The sequence below is a fragment of the Brassica napus genome, chromosome A6 (assembly GCF_020379485.1).
Source record: "Brassica napus cultivar Da-Ae chromosome A6, Da-Ae, whole genome shotgun sequence".
NCBI classification, from domain to species: Eukaryota; Viridiplantae; Streptophyta; class Magnoliopsida; order Brassicales; family Brassicaceae; genus Brassica; species Brassica napus.
The window spans coordinates 20,373,346-20,390,877 of record NC_063439.1 but is presented as its reverse complement, the minus strand read 5'-3'; the positions used below and the strand labels follow the sequence as shown (position 1 = coordinate 20,390,877).

General features: G+C 38.4%; 3 protein-coding genes and 1 pseudogene across 3 annotated transcripts; 2 read left to right on the top strand and 2 right to left on the bottom strand.

Annotated features, from left to right (window-relative positions):
* Positions 1–2,055: 2,055 nt before the first annotated feature.
* LOC106351951 (UDP-glycosyltransferase 72D1-like) lies at positions 2,056–11,386 on the top strand. Its single transcript, XM_048735009.1, has 3 exons — positions 2,056–2,360; positions 2,459–3,061; positions 10,192–11,386. Exons 2-3 carry the CDS (start codon positions 2,462–2,464, stop codon positions 10,999–11,001), a joined length of 1,410 nt encoding a protein of 469 aa, XP_048590966.1. The 5' UTR covers positions 2,056–2,360; positions 2,459–2,461; the 3' UTR covers positions 11,002–11,386.
* Positions 3,719–5,200, top strand: LOC106346593 (B3 domain-containing protein REM9-like). Its single transcript, XM_048735010.1, has 3 exons — positions 3,719–4,052; positions 4,142–4,436; positions 4,519–5,200. Exons 1-3 carry the CDS (start codon positions 3,990–3,992, stop codon positions 4,929–4,931), a joined length of 771 nt encoding a protein of 256 aa, XP_048590967.1. The 5' UTR covers positions 3,719–3,989; the 3' UTR covers positions 4,932–5,200.
* On the bottom strand, positions 5,373–6,270 carry LOC106346590. The gene is made up of 2 exons (XM_013785964.3): positions 5,953–6,270; positions 5,373–5,683 (listed from the first exon to the last, which is right to left on the bottom strand). The coding sequence occupies exons 1-2, from the start codon at positions 6,160–6,162 to the stop codon at positions 5,546–5,548; spliced, it is 348 nt and encodes a 115-aa protein (XP_013641418.3). The 5' UTR covers positions 6,163–6,270; the 3' UTR covers positions 5,373–5,545.
* A 168-nt stretch (positions 11,387–11,554) lies between the features above and the next one.
* Positions 11,555–16,898, bottom strand: LOC106359408 (annotated as a pseudogene).
* Between the last annotated feature and the right edge of the window lie 634 nt (positions 16,899–17,532).

Sequence of the window (17,532 nt, the reverse complement as noted above, 5' to 3'; positions counted from 1 at the left end):
ATGTCTATGATGATGATGATCGTATTCAATACAAGTACATTGAATTTGATCTTCGTGCATTAGGGATCAAAAACAGTGTGGTCTATTGTTTTACGCCTACCAAAAGTTTCCAAGTCATCAACAAGCAAAGAGTTGGATTCACACATAAAGAGGAACATGCTACAACATGTGTTTCACAGAAGAAAGAGACACTAAGTACTTCCTCACGTTGTGCTATGGTAACGCATGGAAACGTCAAATCTTCAATAAGCCATGATTGGATTTGCAAAGACAAGATGATGGATCGGTACTATCGAAGCTATTACTTTTTCCAATTTGGACGTTATTATGATCATAGAAAGAAAAGAAGAAAAAGATTATTTGAAGATCACGGTTGAGATTCGAGGACGAATCTTTTCAACCCGGAGAGAATGATATAGATAAATATTTGGGATATTTCCAAATATTTATTATTTAGTTTATTAATTATTTAGATAATTATCTTTATTATTTTTGGGTTTTATGGTGTTTTTATATATAGCCGTCTAGACTTAAGTTTGTATTCAGTTTATGATTTGATTGATTATTAATAAAATTCTCTTTTGTTCCTTGTTTTCGGTAGATCACTGGTGATCTCAACGAATTTAAGAAGACATTGATCTTAGGCATTTTTAAACTAAATAAGATCTTTGTGATTATCCTAGTTTTCCGGGTATTCTCAGAATCAACGGATCTCTAGTTCTATTATATAAGGCTTCCGCTACATCACATCTCTAGCAGTGTTTAGATGGAGCGTGAGACAAATAAGTTTTGCTTTGGTTTTTTTTTCTGCTCACTTTTAAGATTGCAACTTGATCCATTATGAACTTCTAGAGTGATTGTTTTTTCTGTTTTAGCTTTCATTATTAGCATCTGCATTCTAGTTTAAATAGTTTTGGTTTATTCAACTTGAATAAATGATCCATGTTCACTGTGGTGCGGTAATCTCTTCGAGAAATGGGTCCGATTATGAGTCTATGACAAGACGTACCATGTACGCACATGTCCACATCACTCACTGCTTTCTGAACATATGACTACGAAGCGAGTGATAGATTCTTTTTCATTTGATATTCATTTTTAATAAGCACTTTATTCTTCTTAACTTGGACAATTCTGAGAAACATCGGGATAAGCAATTTATTCTTCTTAATGTGAACAAATCTGATAAACATCGGGACGTTCTTCGAATGGCGTAGGCTTGTAGCAGGAGAAGAGCAGATCATTTGAACATGCAATTTTTCTACACTGCATTCATCAAGATATTAATTATACCATTTCTGGTTTTACATTGTAGATAGCAAAAAATCTACATATAGTCCAAAAAAAAATTTACATATAGTTCAATTTTTTTGTTTTTTTCTAAAAAATGCATAAAATCTACATGCAAATCTCATCTGTTATATATTTGGTGTTACTTGCGGGAAATCTACAAATATTTAATTTTTAATACATTTATCTATTTTTATATATATAATAAATACATTTATCTATTTTTATAAATACAACACTTTTATTTTATTTTACTTACAATTTTAACAATATAAAAATATCATTGATTTATATATTTATCTTTCTATTTTTGTTATATAATTTTACATTTATTTAAATTATTATATTTTTATAATGTGTATTTAATTATAAAATGTATTAGCAAAATATATTAATATAATTTAAATAAGTATACTAGTGAAAAAATATATATTTTTCATTAAATTTTAAAATTTTCATATATTGATTTTAAAATTACAGTCACATGGTTTTAGTTCAAGATTTATTGTTGTTTATATATTATATACTATATTATGTGTTGTGATATATTTTATTGTAATTTTTATTATTTAAATATATAATGTATTTTATTTAAACTATATTTATCATTTATAATAACAATTTAGTCCGCTTGATATAATCAGCTTGATCTGCAATTCTTTTGCATAATCCGTTTGATATGCTTTTGTTCCCCTTGATCTTGATTTGTTTGATATGCATCGTTTGAGCTATTTTTAGGAACTTTAGCTTCAGTACAAAAGATTGAAATCTCGTTATTGTGAGGTCTCTTTAACAAAACTTTTGGTCTTACGTGTAACACTTACATGCATGCACTTGTCAGTGACCCCTATGGAAAACAATCCACGTTTTTAAAAAAGATAGTATAGCAATTACGATTTAAAAATAATTATTCTAGATATTCATCCCTTCAAAAGCAATAATAATAAATACTCTCTCTGTAAAATGTCCCTTTTTATTTGTTAAAAATGACCCTTTATATATAGCATGGTCTTATCCCAGTTCATACACAGCCATTGACAAGCAAGGAACAACTTCTTATACAAGGACAGGTAAGTGATGGAGGATCTCGCGTAATAATTAATACCATTTTATTTACTTAACACTCTCTCGATTCATAATCATGTTAACACATCCTTCTCATGAATAGATCATGGACCAGCCTCACGCGCTTCTAGTCGCTAGCCCTGGCTTAGGCCACCTCATCCCTATCCTCGAACTAGGCAACCGTCTCTCCTCCGTCCTCAATATTCACGTCACCATTCTCGCCGTAACCTCCGGTTCCTCCCCGATAGAAACAGAGGCCATTCGTGCAGCCGTGGCGAGAGGGACATGTGAAGTTAGGGAACTACCCTCAACTGATATAGACCACTCCCCAGATGCGACGGTACCTACAAAAATCATAGAGATGATGCGAGCAACAAAGACAAAGACGGCGGTTCAAGACGCCGTGAAATCAATGAATCGGAAACCGACGGTCATGATCGTAGACATTTTTGGTACCGGCCTGATGTCCATTGCTGATGATATTGGCGTGAACGCTACGTACGTGTACGTCCCTTCCCACGCGTGGTTCTTGGCTGTAGTAGTGTACACGCCGGTATTGGATAGAGTCGTGGAAGGGGAATATACTGATATCAAAGAGCCTATGAAAATACCAGGTTGTAGACCGGTTGGACCGGACGAGCTTATGGAAACAATGTTAGACCGGTCAAACCCACAGTACCGAGAGTGTATGCGGTGTTGCATGGAGATACGGGACATCATCTCCTATACCCACCCAGCTATATCTCTAATCTCCGTAAGACATGAAAACAAAACAAAAATGGTAAGTTAAATAAAAAGCCGGAAATTACATTTAACCCTAGAACATTTGAAGTATTTACCGGTTGTACCTACCTTAACCAAAGGAATAACCGAATTGAGTTGAACCACGAACCAATCCCTAATTTCGACCCGAAATTAAAACCTAACCGTCCAAAAACCGAATGGTACCAATTCCCTATCTTAAATCCCCAAACCAGACCCGATTCCCTCTCATTTTCGGGAAGCCCTTCCCTCTCTCGACACTTCGGCGACACAACCGAGGGAGATCCCCGCTACCCCCACCAGCGACGGCCAATTCCACCGAAGAGGAGACTCCTGACCAGCAACGGCCAATCCCACCGATAGCGACACAACCGAAGGTATGTCTTCCTCGTCGGTTCTGTTTCTCCATCGATCGAGTTTACCATTTTTATGAAGAAACTACAAAACGTCGGTTCATTTCTTTAGGGTTGGAGAAAACGTCGGCTTTGTTTAGTGTTGCTTAGGGTTTTTTAGATGGCGACACCACCAAATGGTTAATTAAGTTGCTTAGGGTTTTTTAGATTCGGTCCATCGACCGAGTGACGGCTTTGCTTAGCGTATTTGATTGATTGAGTTCATGAATTAGATCTGTTGATCGAGTTCATGACGCTAGTTTTGGTTATATCGAGTGCATGATGCTTGATTGAGAATTTTATGCTAGCTCAGTCGATGGAGTTCATGATGCTTGATTGAGTTCATTTGCTAGTTTTCGGTTTTAGCAAATGGTTAAATAAAACTGAAAATGATATAGAATGATATAGATTTGGTCTGTGACTTTAGCAAGTTCCTTGACATGCGTCTAACTTTGTCTAGCTTTTGTTTCTTGTTTGCAGATGGTGCAACCGCAAGAACCTCATTTCTTCCAACCTTTGCTTCCTGGATTCCAGACTCACTTGGTAAACACACTCTCTGTATTGCCTTTTCTTGATTGCAAGAACCTGATTTCTTCCTTGTTTGTGTAACTTACCTCAAATCTTGATTGCAGACAATACCCATTGTATTTTTCTCCAAGCACATCCAAGGGAAGACGAATGGGAACACATGGACACTAACATCCGACGTTATGGATCAAACATGGCAAGTGATACAAGAAGAGAGGCGACTCACCCGAGGTTGGAAGGAGTTCGCTGAGGCACATGACCTTCGAATAGGAGACATTGTCATCTTCAAACTCAAAGGTTCCATGGTCTTTCACGTCACTCCCTTTGGTCCGAGCTGCTGTGACATCCAGTACACATATCCCAACTCAATGGAAGAAGCCCATGACCACCAGAACAATAGTAAGTGTGATTCAAAGTCACCGTACTAGCATAGGTTACTTATGAGGTTTTTTGAAGTTGTTGTTTGTTTCTTGTGTTTCAGCAGGAACAGGGGCTAGGTTTTCTTACTCGTGGGACTACTGTTTTAAGGCTGAGGTCACGGATTCTAATGTCCGTGAAGACAAACTTGTGAGTGAAACGAGTGTTCTTTTGTGTACTTACACATCTTTATGTTGTTCTGACACATATGTTTATGTTCTTTTGTTGCAGGATCTCCCTGTGGGGGCTACTGGTTGTAATGCTCTGAACAAAGAATGCAAGAAGGCGAAACTAGTGAACATAGAGGGAAAGGCGTGGAATGTGTCAATGCGATTTAACGAATCAGGCGGCTTCTACTACATCAAAGGGTGGAGAAAGTTCTGTGCTGAAAACAAATGCCACATTGGAGACAGCTTTGTCTTCAATGTGGTTGGAGATGGGAACACTTTGCCATTGATGTGTCTGTTCTCCAAGTAAGGAGTGTCTTAAATCTGCAGGTGACATTGCTTCTTCCTCCCGGGTGAACTAGGAAGATCATGTGTTCTAGTTGGGGACGCGTCTATGTTGGTTGTGACTTGATCTTAAGAGCACAATGTCTTGTGCTTTGAACTTATTTTGTGTGTCTTTTATATGTTTGCTTTTTGGTACTTTCAACTTGTTATTTTGATTTGATGGTACTTTGAACTTGTTATTTCGGTTTGATGTTGCAAACTTTTAGTTAATTATTTTCATGTCAATTAGTTATATAGAGTTTCGACTTTTGGTTAATCATTTTCACGTCCTGAATGATAATATAGATTTGGTCTGTGACTTTAGTTAATCATTTTTCGACTTTTAGTTAATCATTTTCTTGATTTTGGTTTGATGTTGCAAACTTGTTATTTTAGTATAATGTCACAAGACACACGCATAGAGAAGTAAACCACAAAACACATAAACATTAGATAGATAGTTTAAGTCATAAGACACACACATAGAGTCATAAGACACACACATAGAGAAGGAAAGTAGCAACATGGATCAAAGTACCATCATAAGACATAGAACAACAATAACTTAGAACAACAACAACTTAGAGCAACAAGATGGGATCATGGACGGTGGAGTTGGTAAAGCTGAGCCTTGAGGCGATCAATCTCCTCAGCCATCTCTTTGACACGGTCTACTAACTTAGTAACCTCGTCCTGAATCGCGATCACCCACGGCGTACGAAAGTGGAGACCATTATTCTGCACAAGTTTTATCACAAGTTATACAAGTTTTTCAAGTTTTCCAGTTTTACCAGTTTCCTAGTTTTCCTAGTTTTCTAGTTTTTCTAGTTTTTTCTAGTTTTTTCTAGTTTTTCTAGTTTTCCTAGTTTTTTCTAGTTTTTCTAGTTTTCCTAGTTTTCCTAGTTTTCCTAGTTTTCCTAGTTTTCCTAGCAAGTTATGCAAGTTTTACCTGCTTAGCAGGTTCTAGTTATACAAGTTTTACCAGTTTTGCACAACATGAAAATTACCTCAAAGTTTTTGCAGGTGAAGTACCTCCTTCCAGGTTGCGTATCAAAATCATTGGGAAACTTGTTACACGGAGATACCTCGGGAATGATACCTCCACCACACGGGCACTTGGTCGGGACGCCATACTGTGCATCAGCCACGAAACCAAGCATGTCGTTGTGTCTCTTCAAGGCCTTTATGTGACTGTACTCCTCGTCGGGATGAGTCATGCTTCAGTTATTACTGTCAGAGAGAAATGGGAGAAACCGAAAGAGATCGAGAGAGAGGAATGAGGGATGGAGTGGAGTGGAGAGAGAGAGAGAGAGAGAGAGAGATGGCTCGGTAAAGAAGGGGGAGGAGGGAGAGAAGTAGAGGGATGGAGTGGGGAGAGAGAGAGAGATGGGACGTGACATAGAGGGGAAATGGAAGAAAATAGAGAAAAAAAATGAAAATAGTTAAAATAATTAAAATAATTATTTTCCCTCATATGTTTTGGCGCCAATGTAATTTCATTTCCCTCCCCGAAATTTGTTCTTAGTTTTACATAAGATACTAGTTTTACGAGATTTGCTCATAGTTGTACTTTCTGTGGTTTATAATTTATTCAGTGTTACCAGTGCTTTCAGTTTGGTTTTCTTGTTTTACTTTCGATTTTAGTACTTGAACATGATATTTATCTTGTTCACTGCACAAATATTTGGGAAACAAACATTACCTGATAATCTCTTTTGTGACATGTTCTTCATTCACAAAGTGTGAGTGAAACTATAAGGTTTATTATGGAGATAGTAAGAGTTTTCATAATTTTTGAGAAAGTTTTGAAAAAAACATGTTTAATTGAATTATTAGTCAGACTAGAGTAATCATAATAGTAAATGTCATAACGAATCAAGTTTCCATCTACATAATAATAATGTCACACTCGAAACACAATGCAGTTTTACAAAGATGATAAAATAGTTTTCCAGAGTTTTCCAAAAAAAATACAAATTACAGAGTAACAAGTTGTGGTTAGGCCGTGTTCTGCTCTGAAGGGCTTGAACCATTTCCAAATAACAGCCAATTGAAACCAAAATTTTGCCTAGGCCGCTTTTTGTTCTGTGTCCTCCTACGGCGTTCTCCACCAGATGGAAGTCTATTAACTCTTTTCCTTCCCTTCCGCTTGATAGGATCCGGAGGTATGATCTTCAGCTCCCTGATGTGATCTGGGACTTCCCATACAGACATGTCTGGCACAGCATAAATTGTCCTGCAATACGCCAATGCCCACAGTTCCGTCCAATAGTATTTTGAGCACAACTCATGATATACTATGTTGATATCACGGCTCCTACCACCCCCATTATCCACCTCATTAGTGTAATAGATATAAGCAGCCAGTCCGTGCAGACAAGGAATCTTTTCATAATCCCACACCTTGCAAGTACAAGTTTTGGCAATCAAGTTCGTCAAAAACATCTTCCCATGACTATCCTTGACCTCGTACTCTAGCTCATAACTATTAAGCTCCCGCACAGGTAGCGTTCGCGCAAGAACCCATAGATCGTGCAAGTAGTTCTCAACCAGAGGCACTAGCATGGTACCCAATGATTGTGAAACAGCATCCTTCCGACGTTGATTAAACCAATCAGAGAATGTCCTAATGATACAATCCAGCATTGGTATCAAGGCCCACCTCCTTGCCTCTCTAAACACTTTGTTCATTGATTCCACGCTGTTGCTTGTGTCCAAGTTGTACCTGTCACGTGGGAAAAAAACCCTTGCCCATTTGTCTTTTTCAGTTTTCTCCTCCACATACGTGTAAGCTGAAGGGAACCTTAGCTTAAATCTTCGTAAGCAGCATTGAAATCAGCCATTGTGTACATCTTTCCCAACTCCATGAATCTATGCCCGACTACATCTTTGGTGACGTTAGAAGCATGCCCTTTAACATTTTCCTTCAAATGCCATAAACAATGACCATGGTGAGCCTGAGGGTACACGTTTGCTATTGCAAATATCAGACTTGGATTTCTATCACTCATGAAAACCAGTTCAGAAGAGTCTGGTATAACGCTTCTAAGCATCTCAAAAAACCAGGTCCAACTAGCATGATTCTCTCCATCAAGTACAGCAAACGCAAGTGGATAGCAATGACGGTTAGGATCTTGAGCTTTGGCAAAAATTAGAACACCCCCATATCCGTTCTTCAGCCATGTTGCATCGACAACAATCACTTTTCTCATAACTGCAAACCCTTCAATGCAAGCTCCCAACGCTATGAAGAGGTACTTGAATTTACCTGAGTCATCCAATTTCACACTAGTTTTTGTTCCCGTGTTCATTTTCTCTAACATGAACAAATAGCTATACATCATCCTGTAGCTATCTTCCGGACTACCACGTGTATCACAAGAAGCCAAATTCTTTCCACGCAATGCTGTGGAGTAGGATATCATGACACCAAGTTTGGACTTAACCAGAGCCTTAATATCTTTTGGAGTTGGAGTTTGCACATCTCCTGGGAATTCCTCATTCAAAAAACTTGCCACTACTTCTGCTGACGCTCTTCTCTTGTCGTTGCTGTCACTTTGTTGTGTCCGCGAGCATGTATGCATCTTCGTGTAGCTTTTTATTGAGAAAATTTCTGTCCCAGCAATCCTTGAAGCTCGTATTACCCATTTGCAGTCAGCTTGCGAACATGTTATCACCAATCGATTTCGATCTGACTTTTTAGTGACATAACGATAACATTCACAATATGCAGCTCTATCCACCATCTCCTGAATTGCCTTCTTACTTGGAAATTCGTCATGTTTATTAAGACTCAAACCATCGCCCCATTCCTCTATACAACTACTCCGTACTATTGCAGGTGGCTCTTCAACATACTTATCGGCGGTTGGATGTACGGTATCAGTCTCCGCAGCCGTTTCATTCTCCGCAGCCGTTTCATTCTCCGCAGCCGTTTCATTCTCCGCAGCAGTATCATTCTCCATACCAGTATCAGTTTCCGCAGCCGTATCATTCTCCATACCTGTATCAGTCTCCGCAGCCGTATCATTCTCCATACCTGTATCAGTCTCCGCAGCCGTATCAGTCTCCGCAGCCGTATCAGTCTCCATACCAGTATCAGTCTCCATACCAGTACCAGTCTCTTTAGCACTCACCTCGTTATTCCCCTGGTTCTCACCAACGTACAATGTAATGGCATTAGGTCCAACTTCATGTTCCAATAGCTGCAAATCGTTGTAGTTCATACCAACAGAACTTTTACCCGCTATCGAAAGTTTATCTTGTGGTCTCGCTCCCGACCTTTCACTACTCTCCACAACCAAAAGACATCTTTGGTTCTCTTTATCGACACATCCGAGGTAAACATAAAGATCGTCATCATCAGCAATAGTTACAGCTTTCTTGCAACGTATCACCATCGGAATGTAGCTCAATTTCAGTTTTTCCTTACGTTCATCCAACCCAAGCTTCTTATATATCTTTTCATGTAACATTGACAACGTCACATCCTCCACTGATGCCTTCACAGATATACCATACATGGAGTCTTCATATGTAAAATGTATGAATACGTTATTGGTCATTCTATCCTGCCAAAAATATCGCACAAGATCAACAAAAACAAAGTTATACCAGTTGTTCGAGTTTTCCTAGTTATTCCACTTTTCTCAGTTTTCCAACAATAATCCAAAACACTAGGTTTCGAATCGCATCTATCAACGTTTAATTCAACCACATTAATGCATTTTATACCAAATCGCTATACTAATTGACCCATCAACTAAACAATGCCGTTGTGCATTGCTCCTAGCTCGATTCCAAATACATGCATTTCTCAAGAGAAGTTGGGGGACCTGAGTTTACCTGCAATACCCAACTCTAGACCTCCGGAAACACTTTGAAAATGGAGGAGGAGGAGAGAAGCTGCGGCGACAGAGCCGGATGGGGGAGCGGGGATGGGGGAGGGAGCTGCTCGGGGAGGGGAGCGGGGGGAGCTGCGGGGGGGGGAGGAAGAAGATTAAGCTTTTCTCAATTAATTTTTTTTTAATAAAACCATTAACCAAACTTCCCAAACCAACGATTTCAATCACAAACCCAACCCAATCACATTACAATTTTCGATTTTCATTCAACCCATCCCCCCCAAATCAAGGTCAGTTTAGTCTTTCCACAATTCATTAAAGAGTTATGGGTATAGATGATTTTAGTAGGTATAGGAGATTGAGTGATGAGGAGGATGGACAAATGAGGTGATGTCCCTGGAGATACCTATGAGCCATGGCGTTTTGGTAAATACTTGGGAGGAGTTACAAGGAAACACACTATCTGCCCTTACGGAGGATGGAGAATTGAGCCGGGTTATGAAAGCACCGGTTTATGGTATTGGGCCTATTGTTAGGTCTAGTGGGCCTACTGAAAAGGCCGATAACATACTTGAGTGGTTGGACAAGCAACCGGATAAGTCAGTGGTGTTTGTGTGTTTAGGAAGTGGTGGTACACTGTCCTTAGAGCAAACTATGGAACTCGCTTACGGTTTAGATTTAAGTGGTCAAAGGTTTCTATGGGTTCTGCGTAGGCCCACTTCTTACCTTGGGGCGAGCTCGACTGATGATGATCAGGTAAGTGCCGGTCTACCAGAAGGTTTCTTGGACCGCACGCGTGGTATGGGTCTTGTTGTCACGCAATGGGCACCGCAAGTTGAGATTTTGAGCCATGGATCGATCGGTGGGTTCTTGTCTCATTGTGGGTGGAGCTCCGTGTTAGAGAGCTTGACTAAAGGAGTTCCAATCGTGGCTTGGCCTCTTTATGCGGAGCAATGGATGAATGCCACGTTGCTAACGGAGGACATCGGTGTGGCCGTTCGTACGTCGGAGTTACCATCAAAGAGAGTGATTGGCCGAGAAGAAGTGGCGACTTTGGTGAGAAAGATTATGGTGGAAGAGGATGAAGAAGGACAGAAGGTAAGGGCTAAAGCTGAGGAGGTGAGGGCTAGCTCCGAGCGAGCTTGGGCTCAAGGTGGGTCTTCTTATCGTTCTCTCTTCGAATGGGCAAAACAATGTCGCCTGGTGTCGTGATTCGAAAATGATATTGCGATTGTCTATTATAAGTTTACAAATTTGTGTTGTTGCTTTTTTCGTTGTTGTTTATTTATTTATTTGGAGTATTGTTTTTGTTCGGAAGTTGTTTTTTCAGTCCAACGTAAATTTTATATTTTAATAGTTTTTCATATTTGCATCTTACTGTGAAAAGTGAAAAAAAATTATTGAAAAAGTTTGCATGTGTAAACACGTTTAGAAATGGTATTTTATACGTACTAACACGTAAGAAAAGAGTAATTTGGTTACTTTGGTTTAAAATATCCAAACTCCATAGGAATCAACCGATAACCATTTACTTTCCTGTTCATAAACATCAGATCAAATCCACCCGGAGCTGGGAGAACTGACTCGTACGCGATCCGATCTAGTATTTTATAATATCCAAATGAGACTATTTTTTGCGAGCGTTTTCACTGGTGTTTTTAGTCAACACTAGCATATGTAACAATCGCTAGAGCGTTTTACTGGATTAAGTTGGTAGTTTTATTTTTGAACATGGATTTCGTCTTTGTACCGGATATATGTTTTAGATCAAAAGAAATATCAAAGCGATGGCAATCAATCAAGAATTTAAAGCAATATCATAACGTGCACTCTAAGTAACAACTTATTATTTGTCAGAAAACTACAATAGTGTTACACATGAACATATTTCCTAATTCTAAACATTAATTTGGAGAATATGGTTCCTATAAATTGTAATTATTGTGACTGATGAGTATATAATAGTGTAAAAAAAAAAAAGACTGAATAGCCAAGTTCCTTGATTAAGAACATGGCTTATGGCCCAATTAATCATTAAACTTTGATTTTGCATATAAATAAATAAATACATGTCATCTTGCAAAAGTATAATCTCAAGGTAGTGTTCATGAGGGAGATATTGGTGGAGAATTGGCGAACCCTTTACAAAGAACGAAACGGTAAAGGCATAAGAAGAACACATTTGAACTACCACCGTAGTAACAGCAAAGGCAAGGTCCAGGAATGGTCGTGCAGTTCATCATCTCTGCTGTGCTTGGCAATTCAATGGCCCTTGTCGCTGGAGTTGTAGGCTCCTCATATCCCGAGGATGATTCCCCTACCAAGGGGGTATCTAGGTCTTTCTACTTTGTGTTTTAAATCACTCTTGAATAGGTGATCATCAGATCAGTGAAAGACATATCAGAGTTCAAATATCCGATCAAGTTTCATGTCCATAAGAAAAAAGTTTAATATAAAACCCAAAAACAAGAAAAGAAAAACAAAACAAAAAGGAAAAACGAATAGATAAAGTCTATTTTATGTGAAATTTACAAAAAAAGTTCAAGTGTTGACTCCTTTTGGATGTTATAATATGCAAGCGTGCGACCATCCTCGAGTAGTTTACCAGCATACGTGATTATCTGTCGGTTTGGTGGGAGCCCATCCTTTTCTTGAATCTTTGCCTTCACATTCTCAACAATGTCTGAGCTGTCAACTGCTAAGGTAATGGTTTTACCAGAGAGCGTTTTCACAAATATTTGCATTCCATCACCTAAATAACGGAGATGAAGGGTCGACTCCTTCCAGATGTTGTAATCCGCCAAGCAACGGCCATCCTCCAGGTCTTTACCAGCAAAGCTCAACATCTGCGTGTGCTTAGGGATTCCCTCTTTATATTGGATCCTGGCTTTGACGCTTTCAATGGTGTCTAAGCTTTTGACCTCATCAAGGGCTATGATCTTGTCCCTAAGAGTCTTTATGAAGATACGCATACTTCCACCCAACTTGAGAACACAGTGGAGAGTTGAGTCTTGTTGGATATTGTAATCAGCCAAGGTGCTGTCATCTTCGATCTGATATCCGGCAAGGAGAAGACACTGCTGGTCGGTAGGAAATCCTTCCTTACGTTGTATCATTGTCTTGACACTGTCAATGGTGCATGAGCTTTGAACCATAAGGGCTATGGTCTTGCCTGCAAGGAACTTAACAAAGATTTTCATAAATCCTCCCAACCTAAGAACCAAGTGTATAGTTGAATCTTTTTGGATATTGTAATCAGCCACGGTACGGTGATCCTACATCTGATTTCCAACAAAGATAAGCCTCTGCTTGTCACTAGGGATTCCTTCCTTAAATTGTATCCTTGATTTGACGTTGCCAATGGTGTCCGAGCTTCGGACGTTAAGAGTTATGGTTATGCCTATAAGAGTCTTTACGTAGATTCGCATAAATCTTGCCGGCCCAAGAGCCAAATAGATAATTGAGTCTTTTTGGATATTGTAACGAGCCAAGGTACGGTGATCCTCCATCTGATTTCCGGAAAACGTAAGCGTCTGCTTGTCGCTAGGGATACGAAATTTATATTGTATCCTTGCCTTGACGTTGCCAATGGTGTCTGAGATTTGGAAGTAAAGAGTAATGGTCTTTCCTGTATGAGTCTTTACGAAGATTCGGATAGTTCCGCTCGACCTGAGAACCAAGTGGAGACTTGAGTCTTTTTGGATATTGTAATCAGCCAAGGTACGGTGATCCTCCATCTGATTTCCGACAAAGATAAGTCTCTGCTGGTCGGCAGGGACTCCTTCCTTATCTTCTATCATTGCCTTGACGTTGTCAATGGTGTCTGACCTTTGGACCAAAAGGGTTATGCTCTTGCCTGAAACAAACCTAACAAAGATTTGCATCATCATCTGAAAAAAAAAGGTATGCAATTCTTGTTAGCACACACATATCATACAAAAGTTTCTACAGATCCTAATGAATCTTTATCTAAGAAGAAAATATCTAGTTTAAGGGCATAAAACGATCAATATATGGTTAAAAAAGTTGAAGAAACAACATACCTTGTAAGAATTATGAAAGTCTTGCACAACTGTTTGGGTTTACGTTTATAAGTTTAAAAGAGATCATGATTTATAATGAAGGGTAGTCTTCGTAAATAGGTTTAGCCTCAGAGCATCCTTATCAACCATTAATAAAATATAAATATTAGTTAGATAATGTTTAGAATTAATTATTGGAAAACATTTATGAATTATTTGATCAAAAAGAAGAAAAAAAATATTTAGATTTAGTATATAATAAATGAAAATATGTTATTGCGTGTCACATAAACTCTTTTATTAACAAGAGTAATAAAATTATTGTTTCACGCAATATTTTTAGTTATTATACTACAAAGCCGGAAGATAAATCTCATAAAAGTTGCTCTTCATAAAAGATGAAATCTATTCTATTCTTTGTGGACGTTATGAAACTCATGTAAACCTGATTTTTCGGTAATTCTTGAGCTAATATCTGCAATTCCATAATGCAAACAATATACAAATCGAGAATGCCCAACTTTATACGTACTAACACATAAGAAAAGAGTAGTTACTTTGGTTTCAAATATCCAAACTCCATCAGATACAACAGATAACCAGTTACTATCCTCTTCATAAAACATCAGAACCAAAACTTACCCCGACTCGGGAAGACTGTCTCGTACGTGATCTGGTTTCTTATAATACCCGAATGAAACTGTTTGTGAGCGTTTTCACTGGTGTTTTTAGTCAACACTAGCATATATTCAAAATCAACATCGCTAGAGCGTTTTCAGTGGATTAAGTTGGTAGTTTTATTCTTGAACATGGATTTCGTCTTTATACCGGATATATGTTTAGATCAAAAGAAAAATTAAAGCGATGGCATTCAATCAAGAATTTAAAGCAACGTCATTTGAAGTTTACACATATTCTTAAAGAAGTGAACTTGTGTGTTAATTGGTATACAAGTTACATAATATGCACAGTAAGTCACAACTTATTATTGTCACAATACTACAATAGTGTTACAAATAATATATTTCCTAACTCTATACATTGATTTGGAGAATATGGTTCCTGTAAATGGTCAATTTTTGTGACTGATAAGTATATATTATTGTAGAAAATATGGAATGAAGAGCCAATGTCCTTGATTTAGAACATGGTTTATGGCCCAATTAATCATAAAATTTTGTTTTGAATAAATAAATACAGGTCATCTTGCAAAAATTACAATCTCCAGTGTGCGTGAGGGAGATGTTGGTGGAGAATTGGCGAAAACTGTACAAAGAACAAAACAGTAAAGGCATAAGAAGGCAAGATTCTGTCTTTGAAGAACACATTTGAACCACCACCGTAGTAACAGCAAAGACAAGATCCAGGAATGGTCGTGCAGTTCATCATCTCTGCCGTGCTTCGCGATTCAATGGCCCTTGTCGCTGGAGTTGTAGGCTCCTCATATCCCTAGGTTGATTCCCCTACCAAAGGGGTGTCTGGGTCTTTATACTTTTGTATTTTAATCACTCTTGAATAGGTGATCATCATCATATTAGTGAAAGGCATCTCAGAGTTCAAATATCCGATCAAGTTTCATGTCCATAAGAAAAAAGTTGAAAAAAGTTTGATATAAAACCCAAAAACAAGATAAGAAAAACAAAAAACAAAAACGAATAGATAAAATCTATTTTATGTGAGATTTAAAGAAAGGTCAAATGTTGACTCCGTTGGGATGTTATAATATGCAAGTGTGCGACCATCCTCGAGTGGTTTGCCAGCAAACGTGATTCTCTGTAACTCTGGTGGGAGCCCTACCTCCTTCTCAATCTTTGTCTTTACATCCTCAACAATGTCTGACCTGTCAACTTCTAAGGCAATGGTTTGACCAGAGAGTGTTATCACAAATATTTGCATTCGACACTGTAAAAAGTGGACGCGAAGGACTGACTCCTTCCAGATATGGTAATCCGACAACTTACGGCCATCCTCGAGCTGCTGAGAGGCAAAGACCAACATCTGCTTGTACGTAGGGATTCCCTCTTGATCTTGGATCCTGGTCTTGACGTTGCCAATGGTGTCTGAGCTTTTGACACCATCAAGGGCTATAGTCTTGCCCTCAAGAGTCTCTATAAAGATACGCATACTTTCACTCATCCTGAGAACACAGTGGAAACTTGAGACTTTTTGGATATTGTAATCAGCCAAGGTACGGTGATCCTCCATCTGAATTCCGGCAAAGATAAGCCTCTGCTGGTCGGGAGGAAATCTTTCCTTATGTTGTATCCTTGCCTTGACGTTGCCAATGGTGTCTGAGCTTTGGACCAAAAGGGCTATGGTCTTGCCTGAAAGGAACTTAACAAAGATTTGCATAATTCCTCGTAAAGCCAAGTAAAGAATTGAATCTTTTTGGATATTGTAATCAGCCACGGTACGGTGATCCTCCATGTGCTTGCCGCCAAAGATAAGTCTCTGCTTGTCGTTAGGGATTCCTTCCTTTAATTGTATCGTTTCCTTGACGTCGCCAATGGTCTCTGAGCTTCGGACACAATTAAGAGTAATGGTCATGCCTGTAAGAGCCTTTACCAAGATTCGCATACCTTCCATCCTACGAACCAAGTATACAGTTGAATCTTTTTCGATATTGTAATCAGCCAAGGTACGGTGATCCTCCATAGGAATTCCGATAAAGATAAGCATCTGCTTGTCCCTAGGGATTCTTTCCTTATATTGTATCCTTGTCTTGACGTTGGCAATGGTTTCTGAGCTTCGGACGTGAAGAGGTATGGTCTTGCCTCTAAGAGTTTCCACGAAGATTCGCATCACCATCTGGAAAAAAGTATGTGCAATTTTCGTTTGCAAACTTTAGAATTCTAGAATGAGTATATTATTGTGTTGTGGCTTAATGATTTACAAGAGAGTTGTATATATACAAAAGACTTAGATCTATCTCAGTTAGATATAGAACTTATCTAAATCTTATGATGTATATCTAAATCATCTAGTCCTTATCAAAAAAGGATTTGTATAATATTTTCGCTTTAGACTTCATAAAAGTGTTTTAACTACAAGTTTTATGTTATTTTTTGAAAAATAATCCAGAAAAAAAATTATGGGTCCGATAGGAGAATTAGTGTTGTAAATATTTAGGCGCTCTGTTGTGGTAAGACACTAATTAAATTTGTAAGTTATTATAATCATATTGGTTCCTAATGTTTTTGAAGCTTTGTTTCTTTTAAAGTTTGGTCAAATAGTATCATAGTATGATGTGTTGATTCAACATTGCGATGATGACTTATTCCTTTGAGGAGGCTAATTGTTTATTGGTCTATAAAATATCCTTAAGGTCTTTCATAAGATTTAAATAATTGGGTGTCCTTTAGGGAAATCTATTTGGGTTGCTTGGTTCAGACAGATTGTGCTCAACGGAAATCTCTCTAACTATTGGCTAATGGAGGAAAAGAAGCAAATTTCAATGGCTAACAAACAAACAAACTTGTCAAGCTACATGACGAGACAGGGGATCACCTGTTCTTCGAGTACTTGGTCTGGAACACCATCGAATCTCTGATCACCCTGACGCATGCAATCGAAACGCAAGCGAAAATAGCTCTCCTTGTCTGGCAAGCAACCATCTACTTTTATCTGGATGGAAAGAGGAACAACAGAATCCATCGGAACAACTTTCGATCACATGCATCCCTCCCTCAAATTACTCTTGGAAAATACGGTTAGAGATCGC